Below are 23,829 nucleotides of genomic sequence, written 5' to 3'. Positions count from 1 at the left end.
CAAAGGGTGCAATCCTCAGGGAGTGCACCTGAGTCTGATACCAAACATGCAGGAATCCTCAGTGAATGAAACTCTCAAGTTTAAGGGGGAAACAGTGAGTGTATCAGAAATAAAGATAATTGAGCTGCCTGTCCTGTTTGTGATATCAGGGGAGATCCCATCTGGACATCAGCAGGTATTGCTCCTGTGCCTCTTTCCCAGCCTTGTTTGGGTGAAATGTATAAACCTCAGGAGAACTTGCAGAGCATTAGTGTGCATCTGCTGGCTTCTCTAGTTCCTTGAGCCAGGAAATCTAGAATAACTTTATCATTTTTGGACCACAGCTAGCATTTCAGTTGATTGTTATGAAAATCCTATGTAACAACAGCCTAATGGACTAAGGAAGGGTGTACAAAATGTGCAAAATGGTGCTATTTTAAGGAAACCCTTAATTCTGAAAATCCTTCATCGCCATGCAACCTGCATGCAATTCCTTTCTAAATCAATTTCTGCACACCCTCCCACGTTCCTGGAAAAAGGAGAGGAAGAATTATGATAAACAAGATTGATATTTCTACTGTTTAGAAACATATTTTCTCCCCACCAGAGGCTTGGATTGAAAAGAATTGATTGAATTTCAAAAAACTAGGGTTGCAAAAACAAGCACAGATACTTCCAAAGCCTCAACAGTTTCAAATCCACAGGTCCACCAGCAGGGCATCCTCTTGGTGTAAAAGAGGGAATAGATGCTATTAATATTGACTATCTTAATATATTAGACCATGGAATCCCCAACAGGGCTTTGTTGGCCTTTTGAAAGTAAAATGAGACAATTCGTTTTCAAAGGAGATACCATACCCTCATGTAAATGTTGATCTTAGAGGTGAAGAAATCAAATGTTATGTTCCAGGCCTGTCACAAGTTTCCATGAGGGAGCCAAAGATTTAAAAAGCAAACAAACAAGCAAAGAAAAAAAATCATTCAATCGCCTAACAAAATTAAAACAAAACAAAACAAGGAGTTTTGATAGGTAAAAAGAGGAAAACATTTGGAGAGGACTGACTTTTCTTCAACAAAGTTAAACATTTGCAATTTTATTCCAGATGACATTATCTTTTCAAATTCCATTTCTATTTTGAAGGAATAAATAACCCAAAAGTAAATTTTAAAAATGAAATTTCAAGAATTTTATTTTTTCATTTCAGCCCACCCTGAAACAGTTTTCCCATTTTGATGTGCCTTAGCTTGGGCACTGAATGAAAAAAGAAATTATTTTCGCACCTCCCATTATGTACCAGAAGTTGTCACAGAGACACATCTTTTCATCTAAGACATTAGTAAAATCTTAGGCTTCAGAAATATATAAAATAAGGTTATTATGTTAAAGACAAATCTTGAATAGAATGGCTGAAGCTCAAGTATATCTTCTTGTTTGTATTTTTTCTGGTTTTGAAAGTATTGTTGAGAAGACAAAATGAGAAGAAAACCTTTTGTCCAGACTCTGAATTTCAAGCTGTGTGAGAGACAAAATCAACAGGAAAAGAAACAGATTTTTAAAGAAAGTTTAATTTTCATTCATGACAGAGTAAAGTTATTCCTTAAATGCTTGTAGGTGAAAGCTTGGTTGGTGAATATGTTTACCTTCCAGTAAAATGCAGCTCTGCAAAATATTTTACTTTACAGTAAATCACAACAGCAGCAATTTTTGTTACTTTACATACAGTGTACATGGAGATGCCACATGATTTACAGGGCTTGATTCCATTCTCACTCCTCAGCTTCGCACTGATGTTTCAGTGGCATGATTCTTCTTGACACTGGCTGAATTCCATGTCTAAGTGAGAGGAAATTCAAACATGCAAGGTTTGGTTTTTAGCTTTTTGCTCAGGACAATGGGTGCCAAGGATCTTCCCTGGTTCTGGCAGCTTCAGCCATTCTGATGGCCTCCCTGCTCACTAGCACATGCATTCCAGCTCCTGCTAAGCAAAGCATAGTATATCCATAGATGCAAGCACCCTGTGATTTAAATTCCTTCTGTTCCCACATCTCCCAGAGCCCTGCATGCCCTCCAGAGGTGGCACCCTGTGGCAGCGTAGGTTAGGAAGGCACAAAGACTCCTTCAGTCTCCTCATGTTTGCAAACCCTCTGCTGGCAGCTACAGCCAATGAGACCATGAGGTGTGTGCACTTCTCCATGGTCAGTCCTTCTCCAAGGTCAGTCCTTCTCCACAGTCAGTCCAACCTGCCCAAGGATAGAGACTAAAGCAGTAGTGCCCTGTGCCCCACAGGGCATCTGCAGGAGGGGAGGGATGGTTGCCAGGAAAATTCCTGCCAGGAGAATTCCTGCATGCCTCCCCAACTTGAATGCATGGTCACCACAGGAACCAGCTACAGCCCCAATATAGCCCTTACCTCACACTGATGAAATCTGGAAATGCTGCAGCCCAGAGGGCATTTAAATTGTAACAGAGCCACTCACATCTGGAGATTCTAAGGAAGAAAAAGAGCCTCCTTTTGCTCCCTGTCCCTTCTCTCCTTCCCTCATTCTAGGCTCAGAATCACATCATGCAGTAAGCAGAGGCAAGCACAGGCTATTCCCTTCCCTCAGGAGTCACACCACAGTGTGCTGTGAGCTGAAGGAGGTGAAGCTGCCCTTGAGGATGCGGTGACACTGGGAGAAGCTGGCAGCCCTGGTCCTTCTGCTTTTGGTCCCGGTCCTGCGTTTCTGCTTGTCGTGTGCAATAAAGCTTTCGATCAGCTTCAGCTTTTCGTGCTCTTCCTTCAGGAAGAAGTCAACAAGCACGGTCTTCTCCTTTTTGATCTGTTCACTGATGTCCTTGGGGATGTCAGGGATCATCCAGTCAACCAGAACACTGAGGAACATCACCAGGTTCTGCAAGCACAGCAGCAGACGTGAAGCAAGCATGAAAAACCCAAAATACTCGCACTGGAGCAAAACCAAACCTTTGTTATAGCTATGAGACAGATGTCAAACATATTTTGCTGGTGGTGTGTGGTAGTAAGCAGTTGATTAAGTCTTTATTTAAAGAAACAGCTCAGGTTTGTGCACAGCTAACCCTCAGTGCAGAGGCTGAATTAAACACATGCTTCAGTTAGGTTTGAAATAGGAAAGGACATGGAATCATCAAATAATCTATGGCCTTAGTAGCTAAACCAGCATTATTCTTTACAGGCATCCAAAAGTGCCCAGTTCTCAACATCCAATTCCTTGATACTGAGTTCAGAATCCATTAATATAAGGACATCCTCCAATACCATCAAAAATCCTGAAACACAAGGCAAAGATACCCATGTGTTTCCAGTGTGGCCTGAGCACATAGCAGACAACTTTCATGGCCATTCTGTCCTCAAATCCTTCTGTCTGCTGACAAGCAGGATTGTTTTTTACACTACCACACTGTGCAAGCCAAAATCCGAAACCTCAGGGTGTCAAGGTGATTACAGGTGCTGCTCATAACATCAAGCAGGAAGCAGATTGGGCAAAAAGGTTTGCCTGCTTGTGAAATCTATAAATAAGCAATGCTTTGGGGGTTTATATTGTCATGATAATGCTTTGAGAAGTGTGTTGTGTAATGCCTGGAAAGTGTGAGAGCAGTTGGCTGACAGGGCTGCTAGCATGAAATCTCTGTCCCCATCCGAGATGATGGAGTTAATTAACCAGGGAATGTTCTCTGGCAGAGCAGGCAGAGAGTCTGAAGCCCAGCAGAACCAGTTGCTTTCAAGAGCTTTGCAGCCAGTAGTGGAAAATTACTGAAGGCACGGCAAAACAAGGCAAGATTCACAGAAACACTTGGGAACACTTGCCAGGTGGGGACAAAATAAAAGCAGATTTGAAAAAGAGGGATGGGCTCAATTTGGTTGTGGAAGGATCCCAGATCATGGAGGAGGGCAGAAGGAAGCCATTGGAAAGGCAAGACATGATAGGAAATCCCTTGCTAATAAATCCTCACACTGGGGACAATTTACTGTGCTCCATTCAATAAAGTAGCAAAAATCCTTGGACAATTTATTACTTCTGTTTATTTCTTGCTTTGGGTAAAGAACAGCACTTAACAAGCTTACACAGCATTTATGTGCTTTCTACAAGTGGTGGCTATAAGAGTATAAAAGTTGACAATGTCCACTTAAACGTTCAAAAGCCTGGGGTATTTTGGGGATCACTGCTAACGCCAAGGGCTAAGGAAGCTGTAGGTCTTGCTTTCCACATCTACTGGACATGGGCTGCTTTGAACATGCATTTGGATCTATCTATGGTGATATTTCTGTGTCTGAAAGTGAAGCAACTCAGCAGACTTACCTGAAATAGAATCACAAAAGCCAAGCGAGCAGACAAGACTGCCCAGTACTGCTTAGAAAACTCGTACTGGTGTGGGGACCAAGGTGGTTCTCTGTAGTCTTTGAACCTGGAGATGGAAACAGCTCAGTTATAACAGTCCAGCAATTTCCTCCAGAACTAATTGCTGTGATTAATGTGATTTTCCAATCACAAAACCCAAAGAACCAATTCCTCCAGATGTTCTTACTTCAACCCTTATTACGAAATACAACTTCAGAATTAGAGCTGGACTACCACCACTGAATTGAACACAGTCTGGTTTTCACAGTTGTAACCAAAATCAGAACATTCTTTTAACTTTTGAAATATCCAGATTGTAGAGGATTGACAGAAGTCCCCTTTATTTTATAATGTAAATTGACATCAATGTACATGGAATAAAATCTGGAAATGAAAGCAGAATAAACCTGTATTCATTTCACCTAAAACTTGATTAATTTAGATTAATTTAGGGAATAATTCAGCCCACGCAAAATGTGATTCATGCTTTGTTGATTCCTGTCTTTGCATTAACGAAAGGGGGAGCCATGGGGAAGGCACTTCCTAAATTGTCTAGCCTTGGACAGGATAAAACAGAGCCTTAGTGGTTTGGTGTAAAGACTGTTGCTTTTAGTATTATCATCAATCATTTGGAAGTAAACAACAGGCTAATAAAAATCACAGATGTTCCTAAAATGGAAAGTTTTGCAAATAGCAGGAAACACAGAAAGCAATAAGAAATGGAGGCAGGAAACACAATGAGAATAATATGGGGAAATGGAAAATAATTAAAAATAAAACACTTGAAGGATCTTTGAAGGGATATTGTTTGAAAGTGGAAATAGCCTGGAGCTTGCAGAGGCTAGCAAGTTAGCACAAGTTTGAAATATGGCAGCAGGACAATGTATGACTTGTGGGTGTATCAACAAAAGCCACAATGGTGCTTCCATGGGGAATTAGCCTTCCTCTGAATAGCCCAGGTAAATCCACACCTGGATTGCTGCATTCAGCCATTCAGCTGTGCAGATTGGAAAAGATGGTGACAAATTGAAGGTAGTTCAGAAGAACAGTACAAGGCCTGAGGACATTGACTCATCGGGAAGATTAAAGAGCAGCACATGTATGCTCCACTTTGGTAAGTAACAGACACAGTTGGACATGATAACCATGCGCAAATTGTGCCCTTAGGACTGAAAGGAATAATTTAGTGCTGTTCCTAGTGTTTGACTAGGAGTAATAGGATGAAATTAAGAAAGGGAAGATCTGTTTTGAATACCACAAAACCCGTCCTGACAGTAAGATTCATTAGATTGTGCAAAAGCCTCCGTTGGGGGATAATGGAGAAGGTTCATATATAAAATCTGTCAGCTTCAGTTTGCAGGTGCGCTTGCCAAAATTACTTTCAGGTTCTACCCACACGGTTTTGCATTAAATTTTGCATTAAATTAATTTGTGTTAAATTACACATTTGCAGTCTACACATTCCCTACATCCTGCTGTTCCCCACCCCCAAGAAACTGAGTCTGGAATGCTGGATGTCATTCTGTGCTGCAGCTTCTGGAGACAAAGAGCATGAGGTACAGCCCACGGGGAGGAGAATACCACTTTAAACTGGGGGCTATGTTAATTTAGGGAAGGACTCCCTGGGCTGTGTTAGCCCCTGGATGGTTTTGTTCAGCAGTGCATGCACAGGTCCTGTCTTAGGATTCCTGTGCTGTTCCTGCACTGCCAGATCCCCTCTCTGGTACTTTTCTGGACATTGTGGACTCCCACATGTTGCTCAAATCTGTACGTGTGCTGCATCAAGGGCCAAAGTCAGTTCCCTTGAACTTAATCTGCTTGAACATCAAAGCCAAGGAAAGCCACTGAGTTTCTTGTGGACTTTGCTGACCACTATAAATCAATCCCAGTCTTGAAATGGAGCCCAGGTTCACCTAGAAGGGTCACCAACTGTGGTGGATTTTCCATTTAATGCATTCTGAGCTTCACAAATTATGTAAATGTTGCAGGACATCAGACCCCTTGGAAATTTCACCTGGCTCAGCTGGGAATCACACTGCTTGTGATGCCTGAATTTACACTCAACAGAACTAGCAAATGATTTATGGTGAAGGAAAATGTTGCCAGAGCTATAGATGAGGTAGCTGGGCCTCCTCCCCACCTCCTTTTTAAAATTATTCTCTGGCACATGGGACTCCAAAGGGCCTTTTCTAATCCCTAGATTCTACATGTAGTTTCTTTTTTACAAAGACCATCTTGTCAGCTCAAGAAGCATTTGGACAGTTTCCTCAAGTGTGATTTTTGGGGTCTTCTGTGCAGGGTCAGGATTTGATGATCCTTGTGGGTCCCTTCCAACTCAGGATAGAAGAAATTGGAGAAAACATCCATAATCGTTGAATCAGCAGTGCAGGAGTATAAAAATATTAGCCAGGGAAAAATGACCACTGATCATTGGGAATAGATGAGATGAATCCCATGACATTAAGAAAATAAATTCAAAGACACTTTATAAAGTTGCTGAATGTTGGAGCAGACCCATGTTAAAGGAAAAGTCCCTTGAATGACTCCATATCTGCTGCTTCCTGTTTTCAGTGTGACCAGTAGATTGGTATGTACTTCATCATCACACAAGGCTACGAGGATTAAAAGGGAAAAACCAATAAAAATAACCAATATCTTAGCAAGATTTGCTTCTAATTTGCCTTCAGCTATACAAATGCCATTTTTCCCTGAAAGAAAAAAAAAGTAAAATTACAGCTAATACTGTGCATCAGAACAGCTTTACAGCAACCTTTATTTGGAAGCAGTGCCAAAGACTTCACAGCACTGCAGAAAATGCTGCTCTAACTATTTAAAGAATTTATTCCGTATGTTCAGTGGCAAAGTTGTTTCTGGCTTGTTACAGTTATTTTTAAGATACCTTAATCTCTGGCAATGCCCGTAAGGAGAAAAATGCAGTCTCATTACAACCACATTTATCTCCAGAGGTCACAGAAATCTAAGAATAAGAGAGGTCAGCTTGTTCCCAATGCATTTGCCAGAAACAGAAATACAGATTTTATTTCCAGCTTGAGGGGCAGTGTTCGGTTGCCTGTCTCTTGGGACGCAAGTTAGATACCCCATATTTATCACAGTGATAGTTCTGTCCAAAGCTGAAATTACGATAAGATTCAAATGAGGCAGATGATAATGAGAAACAGTGTTTGTGGATGCTGACATATTTTCCCGATTGTCTTCTGATAAGAGAAATGTTCCCATAGTTCTGTCTCACTCACACTAACAAAATAATTTTTTTCCTCTTTTCAGTCTCTTAGATGGTGTCATCAGGCAGAGACCACTTTTGAACACAGTGTAGATGATTCCCTTCTCCCTGTACTTGAGCTCTGTTGAGTATTTGGCAGTGTATGGCCATACTAATGTGAGGAGTGCCTTTCACCCTGTTGTTAATGCACAAATTTCCAAACACACCAGCACTTAAACATCTATAAACAGAGGCCAGTGGCTGGAAAAAGGTAAAAAGCAGCATAGTGAAAGTAGCAAAATCACAGTGAAGTGGATCAAGATGCTTGTTGAAGGAAAACACATGAGAATTTAGGGATGAAAAATTAAAAAGTGCTAGAGTAGAAAAGCATTTCACAGACTTACAAATCTGAAATTCCAGAGAGACTGCATACTCTAACAGGGAATAGTTTGCTAATAAACAAGTCCCAGCAGTAGAAATGGGTAATTGCAGAGCTCAGTAGCTTATAACTTGCTTAAAAGTTAGGAGTGCATTCATCTATCCTCTATTGTAATCAAGGTGAGAAGGCAGGCTCCCCCCAAAGGCAATCCCAACAGCACTGCCAGAGTGACAGGGACAGATTTCTCTCCCTGTTTACCCTGCTTCCAATGAACGAACGGGGATGTGTCATTTTGTGGGTTATAGTTGGGCAAGATATATACCCCACTTAAAATCAGTGTGAAATATATTGCACATCAAAGCAAGAGATGGAAAACCACTCTACATTAAGGCTATACTTAAATAAATGGAAGAAGAACTTTTATAATTATTTTGTGCCATTGCAGAGACCAAGCACAGGGTGATTTCAAGGGAGTCAAGAAGGAAGGGGAGACAGGCTGTTGAGTATAACACTGACCCCAAGCAGCTAAGTTTTGAACAGCTGGGGGTTGTAATACTTTAAACCAGCCCTTTGCATTTCCGCATATTATTATGAAAATACCAAGTTACTTTGAAAGCTGGAGCCACATTAGTGATTTTTCATACAAACTGGAACTACTCTATAGGTATCTAGTATTTGGGACATATTTTAAATGAAGCTGAGCCTTGTTTTCCCAATCAGAAAAGATGTATCTGAAATAGAAGACAGGTACATGGTGCTGGTGCAGATTCTAAAGATAGGCATAATATATTGAAAACTCATATCTCAGCAAGTAAGGACTGAATTTAATAAAGACAGAGAAAGCCTGGTTCTAATTACTGAGTGTCCATTTAAAAAATCATTATTTTTAATTAAAGATGAATCTTTCAGTAAAGAAAGTGTTAGTTTGCTTTTTTCTGTGGGTCAAGTCTGTCTAAATTTTTTATTTTGCCTTTTAATGCCCTTTTAAAGACCTTGTAACACAGTGAGAATTCTCTAAAAATTCACTTCCAAAGCCACATTTTCAAAGGCATATGAATATTGCTGAATATGTGGCCCTATAAGTGAATTTTATCAATTCCCACTTTGAAAAATGACATAAGAGCCAAAGAAATTCCCTCAACTGTGCAAACTGCCCTTACCTGCAGAATGAAACCTCCTGTGCAAACAGGGAGTTTTCTGGCTGTGTCCCAGCCTTGAGCTGGCTGACATTGAAGTATGAGAGGGTGTGATTGATGAAGCCATGCATGGTTCCGTTCTGGCTGTATGCATATTGATACATAAGGCGTGGGATGAAATCAGAGGTGACAGCAATGACAAAAGCCTGAGAGATGGAAAAAAAAAAAAAAAAACAAAAAAAACAAACAAGCAAGCAAACAACAGTATCATGAATCTGTGTCTGTGTCTCCAGGTTAAGTACTTCAGGGGAAAATTTTCATGTTCAGGTAAATTTAGAGTGGTGGTGTAGGGAGAGTTATATGGTCAGAATTGGTACAGAATGAAGGCAGAGTTATATTGCCAGACTTGGAACAGAATATTTGCACAGGTAACCTGCTCTGTCTCTCCAAGAGAAGGCTCAGCGAGGGAAGTAGCAAAAGCCATTAATGGACTGTACATTGCTCCAATTCTTTTCATCTCTGGAGCCATTAGGAGGTTTAACACTAGTTTAAAAAAAAAAAACAAACAAACCCTCCAACAAGACCTAATAGCCAGTTGGTATAATTTGAGCTATATTTTGGCGTAGTTACACCAAACCTGTTGAGTGTAAATGTCCATTTCCCCTCTGCATGAGGATTCACACATCTCACACAGGGGGATCTCATGCTGGTATTAAACCTTGTGAGACTGGTATCCCATAAACCTGGTGTAATTGTGGGGGCAATCAGTCACAGAAATCTCTACATCATACCAATAAAAATCCCTTTGCTTTCTGCTCTGGACTTTCTCCTGTTGGAGCGGGTCCAGAGGAGGCCATGAAGATAGCCAGAGGGCTGCAGCCCCTCTGCTATGGAGACAGACCAAGAGAATTGGGATTGTTCAGCCTGGAAAATAATAGGATTTAGGAGGAGACTTAAGAGCCCTTTGCTATGCCTGAAGAGACTCCAAGAGACCTGGAGAGGGACTTTTGACAAGGGCCTAGAGTGACAGGACAAGGGGTAATGGCTTCACACTGACAGAGAGCAGGTTTAGATGGAATATTGGGAAGAAATTCTTCCCTATGAGGGTGCCAAGTGCCTGGAACAGGTTGCCCAGAGCAGCTGGGGCTGCCCCATCCCTGGAAGTGTCCAAGGCCAGGCTGGATGGGGCTCTGAGCACCCTGGGATAGTGGAAGACCTCCCTGCCCATGGCAGGGGCCTTAGAATGAGTTGATCTTTAATGTCCCATCCAACCCCAACCATTCTACAATCCTATGATGATTTAAAACTATATTTTGCTACATAATAATTTCCTGTGCCAATATTATCCAGATGGAGAAGCAGAATTGGGCATTCAATATTTTTTTTCAAATGGGTATGCACATATTTACATTTCTTTCAATAAAAGGTATCTAATCATACTTTACTAGAATCCCCAGGAAATAAACATTTCCAGAATTTGATCAACACAGGAAATAATCAAGGATCATAAATCTGCAAAGTGTATTCAGAGAAAAACTGAATAGAGGCAGCAGAGTTTTTCTCCTCCAGCACAGCTCAGTGCTGGACAGCAGAGGTCTGTGCCTGACAATGAGATTATGGGGATGTGCAGGGTTCCACAGACTTCCTACCTTAATTCTTGCAAACTGGAGAGCCACGAGTGAACAATGTGAACTCCACCCAAGTGAAACAACACTACCCTCTGGATGCATTAAAGTGCTGTGCTGTTGTGCCGGGAGCTGTTTTATTAAAGAAATTGCGTAACACCTCTCCACAAGTTCTCCCTTCACTAGTGAAAATCACCTCCCTTTCTAAAGGGCTTTGATATCTTTAATATCTCTGGTATTATTCCATTACCTTAAAGGTATTTTCCAACGTAAATGATTCTATGAGATTATGATCTGTAGGCTAAAAACCTACTAGAAACTATTAGGATTAAAGTCCTAGGGCATGAGATTTTTTATCTTAAAGCATATAGAGGAAAATTTTACTTAGGGAATACATATAGCACAATAAACATAATATATCTGTATTATGTTGTATTGGAGCAATTAAGAAAATTAGATGCCACTTTTAAATTATGTTGAAGGGGCAACAAAATATGAACAACTATAAACAGTATATTATAAAGAATTTTAAATTACATTGAAGTAACAGTAGAGGCTCCCAAGATCATGGTTATAAACTGGTGCAACTAAACACTTACATTAATAATCACTGAAAGCTTTCCAATACCACTCAAGATGTTATACCAAATACCTGTAAGTGAAAGAAAAAAACTTATTAATGGGTTCACTATAAATTTTCTTCCTTGTTTAATTGTATTTTTGGTCTTATCTTCACTGCAATGCTCTTTAATTACTTACCTATATCTTTTTCTCTCACTGTGTCTGGCCTCCTCAGCTCAGTAACAAATTTTTTTGCATCAAGACGAACCTCAATGATGTTGTTCAGAAGAGCAAAGACAGGGGCCAGAGGGAAGGAGGCAACAAAGAGTGTGACAAAGCCAAACTGGATAACTGGGGGAAAAAAAACCAACACAACGTTTTTTTGATAGCTTATGAAGGGAGCAGCAAATTGTTGATGAGCTTTGTGCATTACCAACCCCATAAAATTCCACTTCCCAGTTTGGTCCCAGGAATAAATATCCCAGAGTAGGGCTATGAAAAGACAAAAGTTTGTCACTATGCTTTATGAATGTTTCCAATAAAGCTTCAAGCTGCTAGAACAAGCACAAACCAAAGGAAGCAATAAATTTAATAAAGGACAAAGGGTTCAGGGTCTATTTTTCTGCATTTATACATAATTAACTGATTAGTCCATGCTGTTTCTTTCCTGTCCTTTTCCCTGTAAGGAAAATGATACACAATCAAGCAAAAGGAGAAAATCTACAAGGTGCCACTATTTCTTCCCAGCTTCCTTTGAAAAACTTGGTGGAAGCCTGTGAAAAGCAAGAACAGAAGTGTCTCTGTGGATGCAGGAGCCAGTGGTGCTGTGCAGCAGTCTCATCCCTTCTGCAACTGCTATCCTCCAAGTTCAGAAATACTCCTCTTTAAATCAAAACAAAGGTGAATTTTATATAAATATATATTAAAATATATATATTAAACTAATAAATCTGACTGTGATCTACATCTCAGACTTAAAAAAATATTAGCATAGAAAAAGTATTGGTGTATTTCAATGCCCTATTTACTGTGGCTTCTTTTGTCGCAAATCCCTGTTATAAATTCTCTCTCCACTGAGGGAGGAATTGCACTTTTCTGAGAAAACAGCACAATATTCTGTGCACATAGCACAATATTATACTTTAAAATATTTTCCTTCAGCATTGTTGTCACAACCTACAACTAACTCTTGAAACAGTTTCCCCCAGTTTCCCCCAGGACCTTCTGTCACATACACCTTTTTTTTGTGTACAAGTCCTCAGATATTTCCTCTTTCTAATCTCAGGAACAATATATTTGCACATGAAAGCAAAATCTCTGTATATCAATTATATGGCCTTTAGAGTTTCATTCTTATTGTTTTGCTCTGAGATTAAGTGTATACACAAAGATGAAGCTTTTTCAAAGCATACAAACATCCTGCCCTTGAAATCATACTTTCCTGACTATTTAATGTTCAGAGTCAGGAAAAGAAATTAACAAGGAAATAAAACCAGATGTTAAAATAATGTCCCCAAAAACTGTGAAATGCTTAGAAAAATACATAGCCCCAAAATGTGGCTTATTTGGCTCTAAGTGAATTCGGTAGGAATACAGCTGGGAGGATTCTGTAAATAAATAAAATAAAAAAAAAAAAAAGAAATATTTGCAATGCTTTAAGAATAAACCACACACACATTTGCTTTGATGTTGTTTGTAGCTCCCTCATTCATTGTCTGTGAAAATGCAGTTTAAATTTTTTTCAAGTTCATGAAAAAATGTTCAAAACCTTCCGTGGTGTGGATCACTTATTCTACAAGATTTCCATGCTCAGTAGTGTGAGTAACCCAAGTATCTTTTACCTCAAAGCCTCACTGAAGACAAGTTATTTATTTACAATTTAGTTGCTTTTTTTTCTCTCTTCTTTATCAAAAATATCTGTCATAGGATCACATGTTACTGGAAGTAAACAGTGGAAAAATCACTTCTGTGCTAAGCAGCTTTCCAAATCCTAGAAAGAAAGTTTTCAATATACAGCCAGGCCTGGCTGAAAAAACTAAGGAAAAGGGGTAGTTTATAACTCTTCTGCAATAAATGTATGCAACAAGCCTACACACAACCACCAATGGTATTTTCAAAACCATCCTCATTATAGAGATTATAGAAAAATGCAGGTTTCTCTTCAGCAATTTTTTTTTATTTTTCTGCCTCACACATTGCTTTTTTGATGGCTTTTCCTGCTTTAGGGGAAATTCTTCCAAACCTCTCAGATTAATCCTTATAGTAGTCAGTAGCTACAGACATTGGATCCGATTATTTTTTCCTTGTGCCATTGTCTTTAAACAGAAGTTGCATGATGAAACCTTTTATTATTACTTCTCCTTGAGGAAAAATGTTTTTAATCAATTGCCACATGAAGTTTGGACTCCTAGAGGGGTTATGCTAGAGAAAGGAATACCAAATGAAATAGGAATCTGAAAATCATTGCTGATTTCAGTTTCTTCTCAAGGAAACACGAGTGGTATAAATTTCAGACATTCATGTGCATAATTTTGCACTCTTGGAGCCAATTTAATAAAATTTATTGTATTAGGAATATTTATTGCTATTCTAAATATTGATTTCTTGCCAACTTCTATCACTGCAGGCCAGTTGCACACGTTGCAAACTTGCTGCCACGTGGAAGAGGAAGTTGCTGTACATGCTACTGACTTTGGGAATGCACATGGTATGGTATGTTGGCCTGGGTCAAAAGTCTTTTCACAGGTTTGGAAGCAGGAAATGCTAAGGACAAATTTGACGCATGTTGACAGTGACATTTTATGTTTCAGGATTACTTGAGCAAAATTTTCTTATCACTCAAGCATTTTAAGAATGTCTCCACTAAGAAATGCAGGAATATGTCAGTCAATAATACCAAAACAAATAGTCATCAGGAATATCATTGGTGCAAATCAAATCTTTGTGCAGATGTACTATTGACAGCCAAGCCTGCACAACAAAAAAGCTCAGCAGAGTCTGCTGGTGAAACCAGATTCATAGACTTTCACCCTAAAAAATTAATCTTGTTATCCACAGAATCATTTGGGCTGGAAGAGACATTTAAATGTCATCTAGTCCAAACCCATACAATGAGCAGGGAATTTCAACTAGATCCTGTTGCTCAGAGCTTCATCCAACCTGACCTGGAATGTTTCCAAGGATGGAGCATGCACCACCTCTCTGAGCAACCTATGCCAGTGTTTCACCACCCTCATTGTAAAAAAATTCCTTCTTACAGCTAATCTAATTTGTTGGCATGGACTTGAGTGACTGATATTTTGCATAAACCAATTTCAGTGAACAAAGAGAAACCTTTCCCAAAGGGGAAAACAGAGGAGGTTAAAAAATAACCAGTAAATCTTGCTATTTCTATGAACCTAACGTGATTTAAATGAGGGCAGGGGTAGGAGAATGAGGAGGTGGAAGTCTCTCTTAGGCTTCAGGATTATTAGAATAAGAAATAAGAACAAAAATGAAAGCAGATTGGAAATGGACATCCCAAAATTTAAGTGGGGTAGTTATCATTGAAAACTCCTTTACCTGTGGCACATCATGCTGTAAAACACATCCTGAGACTGCTCCAAGCACTGTTCTTCTGAGAAGTGCTGCCTTAATGGGATTAATTTGCTTCATAACAAAGTGCAAAGAGAATACGTGATTTGCCATGTGGGCAGTGGGCCAGACTCCAGGTTTTGACAGAAATCAGTAAAAGAGATTGGATCTTTGGATAAAAAAGGCAAGGACTGCCAGTGATTAGGGTACAGCCTAGTGAATGATAGACTTGGAGGCAAGAGTCTTAGCTAAGGATGTCCCCATCCTTAAAAGTGGGAGCAGGACAAACCTGAATATAGTGACTACTCACTCTTGGAGATGTAATCTGTTTGCTTCTGCATGAAACCCCATCACCATCTGCATGGGGAAAACCCAAAGGCTGCAGCAAGCCCCATCTGCAATTCCTCCTTCAGCGGCTCCATTCCAGATTGCCACTGATGCCTGAGGGAGGTTGCCTGAGTAAATCAGTGTGAAAACTAAGAAAGAATTTCTGAAACAGCAGCTAGATATCTCTCTTTTCCTTAATATCATACCTCTTCTTGCATTCCAGTAACCCTGCCTTTTTTAGCAATTCAGGAGCAAAAAAAAGCTTCCTCTGGCCTTCTTCATTGCTTCCCTTCCCACTGTCCCCAGATGAAAATTAGAGAAATAGACAAAATAATCTGCTCAGCTGCCTCTTGCAGCATGATGCCCTTGACAACAATCCCAGCTGACTGGTTCAGTGCTGAGCTGTACCAGGTGCTTCCTGCCAGCGTGGGTGGTCTGAGCAGTGGATCTGACAGCTGAGAGCAAGGACATAGACCTACGGCAGCAACTGGGGCTGGGGAAGTGCAGCTTGGCTTTCATCTGCTGCACATTTGTCTGCAAATTCCACAGGCAGGGCACAGCTGGGCAGACTGTGAGGCTTCTCCACTTGGGAAGCTCACCTCCTGCTGTAAACAAATGTTTAGATCAATAATTCATCTCTTTGTTTTCCCTGAATCATCCCTGAGTGGCTGCAGGCTGAGGAGCTCGCCGGAGTTTAGGAACCTGGCACAAGGGACTGATCGAAATGACAGGCTTAGTGATTTATAACATCAGTAGCTTAAACCTTGATACTACAAGTCAGAGCCATGGAATAGAATCATGGAATATCCCAAGTTGGAAGGGAGTCATCAAAGACCAACTCCTGGCCCTGCACAGGACAGCCCAAGAATCCCATCATACTCCTGAGAGCGTTGTCCAAGCTCTGGCAGGCTTGGGGCTGGGACGACTTCCGTGGAACAGGAACCCCCAAACCTTAACAGACTGTGGTGGTACTTCTGCATTTATTTCTTTAAAAAAAAAAAAAACAACAAACAAACACATTGATCTACTTATTTCAGTGGCCATGATTTGACTCGTCTTGGCAATTTCTAGAACTTGCTCCTAAAATTAAAATAACCCAAACAGTTCCCTAAGGGACAGCATAACAAATGGCTAAACATGGGAGCTCCAAGAGGTACTTTGAAGTCAAAACACAGGTAAGGAAAACTCCACTTTCTTCATTGAAGGACAGACTACTGACCTGCTTCCTTTCTGAGTAGGTGGCCTTAAATGAAACCTTAAAACAAATCTAGCATTTTGGAAATTATGTTTAAACTCAGAGCATTGGAGCATCACTTTTCACACAGCAGTATCAAGGCCAAGCAAAACTGACAGCAAACCCAAGCAATGCTGACAAACATCACACCAGTATTTGTTACTGGTAACTAAAATCCTTGGAATTTAGTCCTCCTTGTCCTTAGACCTAGCTAACCAAGAAATTTGGGTTGTTAAAAACAGATATTTCTGAGTTATTCTTGAGCCTAAAAATACAAAAAAAAATCTATAGGAAAAAATGTCTATTTTTTTACCATTGTTCAACTTCAAAAATTGCTAAGAGACTTGCTTAAAGTTTACAGGAAGAAAAATCATCTTGGGCTGAATTAACTCATGGAAAAAAAATTATCTTAAAGGATCATTTTTCAATAAAGTATCATTAAGTGCAGAAGGGGATAAGATAACAGAAGTGACAACAAAGACAAGATCCTAAGGTGAGTTGGAACAATTGAGAGGGAGATAATGGGAGGTGAGGGATTCTTGATGGCACTACAGAGGCCAAGGCTGGGATCCTAAACATATTAATAAGATATCCCCAAATCTGTCATCATGCAAAATACGTCATATACACTTAGACATTTATAGATTTACATAAATCCACCATTCTATAAATTTTAATGTATTCATTTTTAATTCAATTATAAATTATATCTACAAACCAAGATTGTTTCTGCATAGAGAGATAAACCATATATGGTATTTATTTTTTTTGCCATAAAATATGTTCCCCTTTAGATATCTTGAGAACAGTGACTTGTGTTAAAACGGGAGTTGCCACATTCACTATTTGACAGATGTCCACGTGCTTTAGACACCATGCCCATTGTGCTTCTCCTTGAATTCTTGTGTGACCTAAAGCTTGGGTTTACCTGGATTATTTCTTTTCTTTCTACTCCCCACCCACAGCATTCCCGCTTTCTCCTTCCCTGCCTCTGCAGGGTCTAGTCATGGGACAGGTACAGGGCTGTGCTCCCTAGTAGAAGAAAAACATGGACATACTACAGTGAATCCACTGGAGAGCCATTAAGATGGTTAAGGGAGAAGAGGACCTGATGAACAAGGAGAAGCTGAGAGGACTGGGATTGCTGTACCACAGGAAAAAAAGGCTCAGGGGATATTACCCATGTGGCCGGTTGGAGAGCAGAGAGCTAAAACCTTCTCAAGGGCACCTAGTGAAAGGACAAGAGGCACAGGGCACCAATGGAAATGTAGGGAGTGCAACTTAAATATTAAAAAATCCTTGGTGTAAGGGTGATCAAATACAGGAAAAGTTGTTGAGTCTCCATCCCTAGAAATACTCAAAACCCAACTGGACAAGTCTCTGAGCAACATCCTCTAGCTGACCCTGCTTTGAACAGGAGGTTGGACCAGCTGATCTCCAGAGATCCGTCCTAACTATAGCTGCTGATTCTGTGGTGAAATGGTTTCTATGCACTTTCTTCAGCTGGGAACACTGGAATCTGGCAGCAGAAGTATTAACAGATACTGGGATTCATCATTATTTCTCTGTTGGCAACTATGATAGTCTCATAGTCCTGCTGGCTCACACGGAATTTCTGCAAACTACAAGTGCTGGGGTATTTTTCCCCCTCTCTCATGACCACTTCTGGCATTCTGTCCTATGTAAAGCCATGGTTACAGCAGAAAAGGAAATTAGATTCTGAAAACTTACTCATTTCCATGTATTCTGGAGTCAGCCCAGTGAAAGGTTCCAAGATGTAGTCAAGATCCCATTGCTGAGGGTCCTTGGATTGGTTGGTGTGCATTTTCTTTACCTCAGTTCTTTCATCCTTCAGCTTCCTAAAGAGCTTCTTGAGCTTCCTGAGCAACAAAAGTTCAGATTAAACCAAGTCTGTTTTTTGGGGTTTTTTTTCCCTAAAAGATTTGGCCCAAGTCTTTGCACAGCAACACAAAATTAATCCTGTGTTACTTTGGTTCATCACGGAGGAATTTACACGACCCTGGAAAAGCTCAGATGTTGTTTATTGACAGGTACAAGCTACTGGAGTTGAATCCCATACTTTATAATAATTTTTCTCTCTAGATGCATATTCCAGGGGGATCTTCCTGAAGATCCTGGAACCTAAATAATATTAGTAATTAGTACTCCCAAGAATAACATAGTGAGTACCTCTCTTTTAACAAAATACAAAATGTAATGGTTTCATTCCACATTTTTACTACAGGCACACTTCCATCTCAATATAGAAATTGGGAACTGCCAGTATAATAGAATTTTAATGTAAAAAAATTGCCAGATGTTCATGGGTTGTCCAGAAAAGCTGCAGCTGCCCCATCCCTGGAAGTGCTCAGTGCCAGGTTGGATGGGGCTCTGAGCAACCTGGGATTGGGGAAGGTGTCCCTGCCCATGGCAGGGAGTTGGAACTGGATGAGCTTTAAGGTCCTTTCCAATCCAGGCCATTCTGTGATTATGGGATATTTCCAAACAAAGAGGGTGCAAGAATGTACTGACAGTAGAAAAAGCAATATCAAACACTGTCCCACTGAAATGGGGATACGAATTTAATGACAATGACAAATAAATTAGAATAAAATAAATTATTTCTAAATGAAGAGTAAAGTTTTTCCCAATGCCCTCCCATCCCCAATGATATTTTAAATACACATGCATCAGCAACTTAATTCTATTTTATACACTGAGAAATTCCCATGGAAAATCACAGAATGAGGTATTTCTTCATAATAAAGGCAGCAAAATACAGTCAAATTAGCATAAAATAGCCAGATTTATACTTATTGCATATCTTTCTTTTGCAGATGATATTTATGTTCCACAGAAACATACAGCACTATTTTACAGTTCTTCACATATGTGCCATGAGTGGAAATCCAGACTAATTCCATTGATGTTTTGCCAGTAGTGTAAGCAGGGCTCTCCCACAAAATCTTCCCCCACAGCTTGTGATAAAACCTTTGAACTGCAGGTGTGTGGCCTGGATACAGGAATATTTGGGAGAAGGGGTTTTCCTTTGGACCTCCAGGGGAGCAGAACCACTTTCCTGGACCCTGGCTTCAGTAGCAGGGCAAGGCTGACGAACAAAAAATTGCAAACACAATAAAGACTTTGCTGTGAGGGTTTATTGCTTCATTTCCAAATTTACACTGAACCATGGGATCACTGTGTTCCCAGAGTGACTGAGGAATTTCTGCACCTACCAGTGTTTACAGGAACCATTCCATTTCATCACCAGTATGGCGGAATTTGTGATTAGAAGACACTCTTTAAACAGGTCTAGATTGCATCAAGCCCTCTCAGATCCTGGATCATAAAGTTTCAAAAATCAACAGGACAACTCCTGGTTTTGTTTGAGGTGGAAGGAAGATGTAGCTCCCAAGTCTGATGATAACATCATCAGTGCTTTGGCATTACTGCTAACCAGGAGACTCAGATTGCACAGTTTTAATGGAAGGGTAGGGGTAAATTTAAAATGCTACACAAGACAGAATTAGATGAATCTTTACAAAGACTTTTACCTCCTACATCATGCAAACTCAGCCATTTCAAGACACTAGATTCACTTTCTCCCCTTCTGCCTTTATGGCAGCCAAGGGAACTTATGGGTGACAGAGGTGATGTAGCATTCAGAGGGTAGGAGGCTGGGCCAGGATTTAAAACAATCAAAAAATTCCCAGGATGCTCTTCCAACATATCCCAATTAATTTCCTAATGTGAGTGACTCTCAGAGGATGGTGAACAATAGGTTCAAGACAATGCTAATTTCTGTTCCAATGAAACGATATAAGCAGCTATAAATGTCCCTCACATTTCTGTGGGCGGATGAGAGTGAAGATGATCTTGTTGTCACAGCACAGCAGCAGCTGAGATAAAATTTGAGTGTGTTTAGATGTGAAATCTATGCACATGTGATCTAATCCTTCAGCTACAGCACCACAGAATCAAGTTCTGGAGATTAATGCATACACACACACCTCCCACGAGAATCCAGTAACTAAAACAATTGTTGTTTTTAATGTTTATTTGGGAATACATCAAATCCAGGGCTCAGCTGCTCAGAATAATTTTTAATTTTTCATCTGGTTATCTCTAAGCCAGGCATGATGAACAGCACCTTTAACCATTTGGAGTTCAGCTTTGAAGAGTTTATGTATGTTTCTTTTTATGTATTTTTTTTAAAGATCAATTGACTGAAAGCAAGCCAAACCGATTATTTCAAATTTTCCACAAAAACCAAAAAGTACCTTTGTGTCATATCCAAGCATGTGAAGTTTGAGGCCAAGCAGAAATGTGTCAGAAAGTTAAAGGAACAGAGAAGAGGGATTTGCAGGGTGTTATTCTCCAGCTACACAGCAATAGGGCAATGAAAATGAGTTTTGCAGAAACCTTTATCTGTACTTATGATTGCGATACTAAAACTGAGTATGCTTTTTAAATTCTTTTGTTTGAAGCCCATTCCTTAATTACCCAGATCAACGTTTTTAAAGAAAATTGACAAAAAAAGACTTATTTTAGCTTCTGATTTGTTGTTCCTGCCAGGTAGCCCCCCCCACAGTGAGGTAGAGGTAAGTTTGCCCATTCAGGATGAGTGTCCCAGAGTCCCAGAAGCTTTGTGCTGAAGAGGCTCATGCAGCAAAGTTTCATGATTCCACTCAGATATGGGCAAAGAGGAAAAACTGTAAAGCTGTAGAATAGCCATTATTTCTGGTCATTTTTCCAGGGAATGTCAAAAAGCAAGGTGCATCCTTAAGGAAACAGAAGAGTATGTGAGAAGAATGAATGCAGGATGAGAAGGAAAGAAAATTACCAGGTTTTTGTCAGGCTATATCTAGAGCAGTTAAAAATGACACTGCAGCTTCTCACAGGGGATTTGCACCAAATTATTGTGTTAGGTAAGAGGTGAGAACATGGTTGAATTATGCTGATTGTAATTCCCAGTATAACCAATAAGCACTGCATTATGCACGTTAACAAGCATCTGAAGTGAGCATAAAATCACTGCCTGTCAATAACCCTCAAGATTTTGAGAAAAAATATGATGAAAAGAGAGAAATCAAGCTCCAAGTGATCCTGGCTGGGCTGTAAGCACATGGTGATTAGATGAAGGCTCCTTTTCAAAAATCAGAGAGATGATTCAACAGTTTCTCTCTTGATACAGTAAGAAAGAGCAGCTGGATTTGGGGAATCTAGGGGAAAGAATGATGATGACTTGGGAAAAACGAAAAATTTGTGGAGTGAGTGAGAGTGGAATAGATAGAGGCTGAAGAGGTGGGGCATCTGGAGAGCAGGTTGAAAGAGAACAGATGCAGGAAAATTACTTTGTTGGCACAAGTGTTTGTGTCTTCAGTGGCTGTACAATTGGGATTGTTTAGCCTGGAATAAAGAAGGCTCCAAGGGGACTTAATTGAGCCTTCCAATGCCGGAAGGGAACCTATGGAAATGATGGAGAGAGACTATTGACAAGGGATGGAGTGCAGGAAAAGGGGGAATGGCTTCACACTGACAGAGAGCAGGTTTACATGGGATATTGGGAAGAAATTCCTTTCTGTGAGGGTGGTGAAGCCCTGGCACAGGTTGTCCAGAAAAGCTGTGGCTGTCCCATCCCTAGAAGTGTCCAAGGCTGGGCTGGATGGGGCTCTGAGCAACCTGGGATAGTGGAAGGTGTCCCTGTCCATGGCAGGAGCTTGGAACTGCGAGGTCTTTAAGGTTCTTTCCAGACCAAACCATTCTGTGATTCCATGATTATATGAATACTTGCTAGAACAGAGATGCATGTGGAGGTTTTGCATGAAAAGACAGAAAGCCCCTAGAATCCAGCTGCCAGGAACAAAGGATTATTTAAAACAGGTGGGTTTTTTAAGGCTCTCCTTCCAGTTGATGCTTTTTGATCTGCAGGATAATGGAAAAAGGTGCAGAGAGAAACCTAAACAGAAAAGATTCTTAGGTTGAGTAGCTGGAGCACTTGTATCTGGACAAAAGGAAGAGCAGTGACCCAGACTCTTGTGTCCTTGCCTGTGATTTTCTTTCCTGCTTTTGGGAAGGAACACTGGAGATCCAGGCCTTCCTTCAGTCCTATTCCTACAGTCTGTTCACATAAAGAAACACCTTCTCACATTCACAAGCACAGGAAGGAAGCAGGGGAAGAACAAAAGTATCTAAATTTCCTGTTCTCACACATATTTTTGGTACAGCCATGCTTCCTTGGCACACTCAGATATCCTGGACTCTACAAGAGTTTCAGTTGTGTTTCGGGTTTATTGGTTTCTCAATAAGAGGAAAACAACAATTAAAAAAAAACAGGAAAAGAAAAAAAAAGGAAAAAACCCCACCCAAACCTTTAATTAAGAATAATTTAATAAAGGTGAAAAACAACATAAGAGATAATAGCTATGAAGGGATGTATTTAAGTGGACTTTATTAACTCTTGGTATTCTCATCCAGCATATTTAAGTATATTTTGAAGGAAGTGATGGAAATTGATGCTGAAGAGAAGTGCCACAACTTTAATGCTCACTAAATTCTATAGTTTTGCTGTTCACTTCAATAGGGCCAGGATTTCACCCTAAGGGTTTAGCGCCAAGGTCAAAGACAGAGAGTAATAAAATAACCACATAGATGGGGTTTTTTTCAGTAAGTTCAGAAAAAAAAAAAAAAAAACCAAAAAAAACCCCAGAACTGAATAAAAAGGCTCTTAAAAGAACTCTGGGTTAAGGCTTTCAAGCCCTGCAGCCTTTTAGGGTCAATTCCTGTGTAAAAGAATGATGGTATGTGACATATCTGAGCGAACTTTGGCAGATTTGCATCTGTTAAACTTGTGAATTCTAGCCCCACAGAACACACATTTCAGTTCAAGCGGGCTTAGTTTTCTATAATTCAAATCTTGTTGCATTTACCTAGCTGGTTTGCTATAGCTGGATGGAGAAATTAAAAAAAAGAAATCACACAAGTTTTAGGAGATCAGCAATTACATCTATCATAGCTGTGGCAACAGTTTCTACAGAAACATTGAAGGAAAAGCAAGGATGTGTTTCCAAAAAATGCAGGGCTGCCATCTGAAGTTTCCCTCCTCACCCAGTACTGACCATAGATGAAGCAGAATGAAGACATGGAAAGATGCTTTCCAATTCTTTCCAATTTGGGGTTATAGGAACATAAAGGATGACTGTTGCTTGCAGACTTACTCTATCATCTACTTAGCAGTATTTTTTTAGGAGAAAGAGAAGAAAATGGGATTTGTGATTTATGCAAATCAACTAAAACACCTTGAGATTTCTGGTGAATGAAATTTTAAAAATTTCCTGAAAAAAACTCCCTTGAAATCCTAAGATTTCAGTGAGGAAGAAAATGTTTTTGATAAGTGTCATCAGATAACTCAGTAGAGAGGTGCTTCCATGTTACAGATG

At 40.0% G+C, this 23,829-nt stretch overlaps 1 protein-coding gene across 2 annotated transcripts in view; it reads right to left on the bottom strand.

Annotated features, from left to right (window-relative positions):
* Positions 1-1,189: 1,189 nt before the first annotated feature.
* The window catches only part of ANO2 (anoctamin 2), a 146,978-nt gene continuing 124,338 nt past the window's right edge, over positions 1,190-23,829 (bottom strand). Inside the window, exons 20-25 of one of the 2 annotated variants that reach the window (XM_038153088.1) lie at positions 18,122-18,270; positions 11,455-11,607; positions 11,295-11,347; positions 9,095-9,276; positions 4,297-4,402; positions 1,190-2,871 (exon numbers count right to left, since the gene is read on the bottom strand). In XM_038153088.1, the coding sequence (XP_038009016.1) occupies positions 2,590-2,871; positions 4,297-4,402; positions 9,095-9,276; positions 11,295-11,347; positions 11,455-11,607; positions 18,122-18,270 (925 nt within the window). In that variant the 3' untranslated portion in view covers positions 1,190-2,589. The remainder of the gene's footprint in view (positions 2,872-4,296; positions 4,403-9,094; positions 9,277-11,294; positions 11,348-11,454; positions 11,608-18,121; positions 18,271-23,829) is intronic. The other variant, XR_005258835.1, reaches the window with a different exon arrangement.

This window comes from Motacilla alba, chromosome 1A (genome assembly GCF_015832195.1).
Source record: "Motacilla alba alba isolate MOTALB_02 chromosome 1A, Motacilla_alba_V1.0_pri, whole genome shotgun sequence".
Lineage (NCBI taxonomy): Eukaryota > Metazoa > Chordata > Aves > Passeriformes > Motacillidae > Motacilla > Motacilla alba.
The sequence above is the reverse complement of the archived record's forward strand: the minus strand, read 5'-3'. Positions and strand labels throughout refer to the sequence as shown.